General features: G+C 33.8%; 1 protein-coding gene across 1 annotated transcript; it reads left to right on the top strand.

Moving 5' to 3' along the window:
- The first annotated feature begins 308 nt into the window (after positions 1 to 308).
- Positions 309 to 1295, top strand: LOC102847196 (taste receptor type 2 member 42-like). The gene has a single exon (XM_006888467.1). The coding sequence runs from the start codon at positions 309 to 311 to the stop codon at positions 1293 to 1295; it is 987 nt and encodes a 328-aa protein (XP_006888529.1).
- The last annotated feature ends 1787 nt before the right edge of the window (positions 1296 to 3082 follow it).

Raw genomic sequence — 3082 nt, 5'->3', positions numbered from 1 at the left:
AAGATAAATGGACACATGAATTCTTTGGTTTATAAATCAGTAGCTCTTTGAAATAAATGAAAATATTTCCATGAAGATATGTGTGACTACGTTCCTCAGAAGATCTTTTTGGAAAAAGTACAATAAAAGCAAAGAAAGATTTCCTTAAATATGTGTGAAACTGTATGCAACAGTAGGACATTTTAACTAACACTAATAAGGCAAGAAAAAAAAAAATAAACCCAGTGAAGAAAAACTTGGGAAATTGATGCTACTCTCAATGATTTGACTGTAAACTTACAATTAGATACAGTTTTAGAAATTTGAAAATGATCTCTGATATGGATAAAATCATTGTGACACTGGCAATTGGAGAATTTCTTATTGGGATGTTGGAGAATGGGTTCATTGGACTGGTAAACTGTTCTGAATGGGTCAAGAACCAAGAGATCTCCTTAGTTGATTTTATCCTCACCTGCTTGGCTATCTCCAGAATTCTTCAGCAGTTAGTGTTATTGTTTGACACATTTATACTAGTCGTATATCCCTATATTCTTGCCAGTTACAGACTTGGAAAAATTTTTAGCTCACTTTGGAGAATGATGAATCACTTAACTACCTGGCTTTCCACATGCGTAAGCATTATATACTTCCTTAAGATAGCCCACTTTTCCCATTCTCTTTTCCTCTGGTTCAAGTGGAGAACAAACAGGGTGATTCTCATGGTTTTTATATGTTCTTTGTCATTACTGACTTTTGATTTTCTGTTGCTAGAAACATTCAATGATTTCTGGTTGAATGTCTATATGGTAGACAGAAGTAATTTTACTTTCTATTCAGGTAAAACTAAACTGTTCTATGTTAAAAGCCTAATTCTTCTGACCTTGACCTATTTTGTCCCCACTGTTCTGTCTTTGATCTCATTGCTTCTTTTATTTCTATCTTTGTTGAGACACACCAAGAATCTGCAGCTCAATGCTATGGGCTCTAGTGATCTCTGCACAGAGGCTCATAAAAGAGCCATGAAAATGGTGCTTTCTTTCCTTCTCTTCATTACAATTCACTCTGTCTTCACACAAATAGGAAACTGGATGTTCTTTGAGCTCCAGGACCACATAATTGTTAAGCTCACTCTGTTGGCATTATCCTTCTTTCCCACAGGCCACTCATTTATTCTGATTCTAGGAAACAGTAAACTTAGACAGACAGCCTTGAGGTTACTGTGCATCCTTAAACCACCTGAAAAAAGCTTATATATTAGCTTCATAGACAGACTTTCTGGAATCCTTCCTAAGAGATTAATGAAGAAGATTTGAGGATTAATGTTCATGTTCACTGTTCCTCTACCCCCAACTACTAACTAGCTTCCTTTAAACATTGCTAAGCATAGCTGAAATTTTGCCTAAAACATGCTGCCTTTGATAGTACCTACACATGATCAACAAACATAATTTTTAAAGTAACTATTTTTGTTTAGCATGTTTGTCACTGATATTTAAAATGTCATATGTTTTCTTACTGAATTAAAAAGATTTAATTTTATATTAAAAAAGTTGTTAACTATAACTCATATGTGGTGGGAAATGAACTTCTTTCAAATAAAGATAAACTACAAACCTTAGATTCCTAAAACCTGTTATTGGAAAAGTTAATTGAGGAACTAAAGTCATAGCTGAAATAAACATTAATACTTAACTTTTTTTAACTGAAAAAGATTGCATTTTTGTGGCTGTAGCTATGTAGTATTAATTTGTAACCAAAGCATAGTTGATCCTCTAGAGGGTGCAAATTGTATAAGAGATTGCCATCTTTCTTCTGAGGAACAGTTGGTGGGTTTAAACCACTTGCCTTTGGGTTGGTAGCACAAGTCTATACCCAGTAGGCCACAAGAGTTCCTTTTTTGTTAGTAGAAGTGTGTTTAAGTGAGAATAGGAACAAAATTTATAAAGTGAGAGAAAATAATATATAAGAGCAAATGGGGAGCACACATTTATTATGCTAATCATAATTGGAACTCTCAAATCATAAACATATTTTATGTTTCTATGCACTTATTAGGGGGCTCTGATGGCCTAGTGGCAAGAAGCTGTGCTGCAAACCCAGAGGCATGCAGTTCAAATCCACCAGCTACTCCAAGGCAGAAGGATGAGCAATCTCCTCCCATTTGACTAGTTGCCTCTGAAAATGTGCCAGAGGGTCAGCTATGAGTTAGTTTCGACCCTATAGTACACAACAACAAAAGGCACTTATTAATTTTTCTCATAACCATGATTTGTTAAATGTATGTGCTGAGTGGCAGAAATCCTTATTTTCATCTTGTTAAATAATAAAATTAAAATATATGGAAAAATTATCCCTTAACTCAAAATCACTCATATTACTTCTAGAAAGAAGTTCATGAATACAGTTTTTTAAAAACAAGTAATTTTTAACATTATTTTATGTTTTGTTAGTTTTTTGTCCAAGAATTCATATTGTGTTTCATTCATGTATAGTCTGTTTTATATAATAACATATATTTTATGTAATTAATTACTATAGATCAGTGCCCTTTAGCAACCAGTCTCATCTAATCCCAACTACATCTTGCCTATTTGTTCACCCCCTATCATCTCTCCACTATCTCTGGGAAGGACTGATGAAAGAATAATACAGTTGTTGAAATTAGCTGATAGGAATAGGGTATATATAACTGTTTAAAAGGGGAAGGGAAAGGGGAGAAAGGGGGCAGAAGAAAGGGAGAGGGGATTAAAATCCACTAAGGCATGATTACATTTTGAGGATTGTGATTGTTTTTGTGTCGGCCCAATTCGTCACAATCTAAATAAATCCCTACAGAAATGGATCTATAGAGAAGGCACACGATGCAAAGGTTATAAGTGTCACAGGTTCATTTTAAATTTTGGGTATATGTATACAGATTACTGCTGCTCTGACTTTGATAAAATAAAATTATATAAGGTCATTCCAAGGTGTAAATAAGATAAAGGGTGGGAAGATTTTGCTATGGTATTTTTTAAGATGATGGTATGAGTTACAATTTTTAAGATGATGATATGAGTTATATATGCATATAAAAGAAAATTCTCTTAAAGGGATACCT

This window comes from Elephantulus edwardii, unplaced genomic scaffold (assembly GCF_000299155.1).
Source record: "Elephantulus edwardii isolate Elephantulus edwardi_28Jun2011 unplaced genomic scaffold, EleEdw1.0 scaffold00067, whole genome shotgun sequence".
NCBI lineage: Eukaryota > Metazoa > Chordata > Mammalia > Macroscelidea > Macroscelididae > Elephantulus > Elephantulus edwardii.
The sequence above is the reverse complement of the archived record's forward strand: the minus strand, read 5'-3'. Positions and strand labels throughout refer to the sequence as shown.

Excerpts from the sequence above, each read along its gene's own strand:
- LOC102847196 (XM_006888467.1), top strand. The coding sequence starts at position 309 with ATGATCTCTGATATGGATAAAATCATTGTGACACTGGCAATTGGAGAA.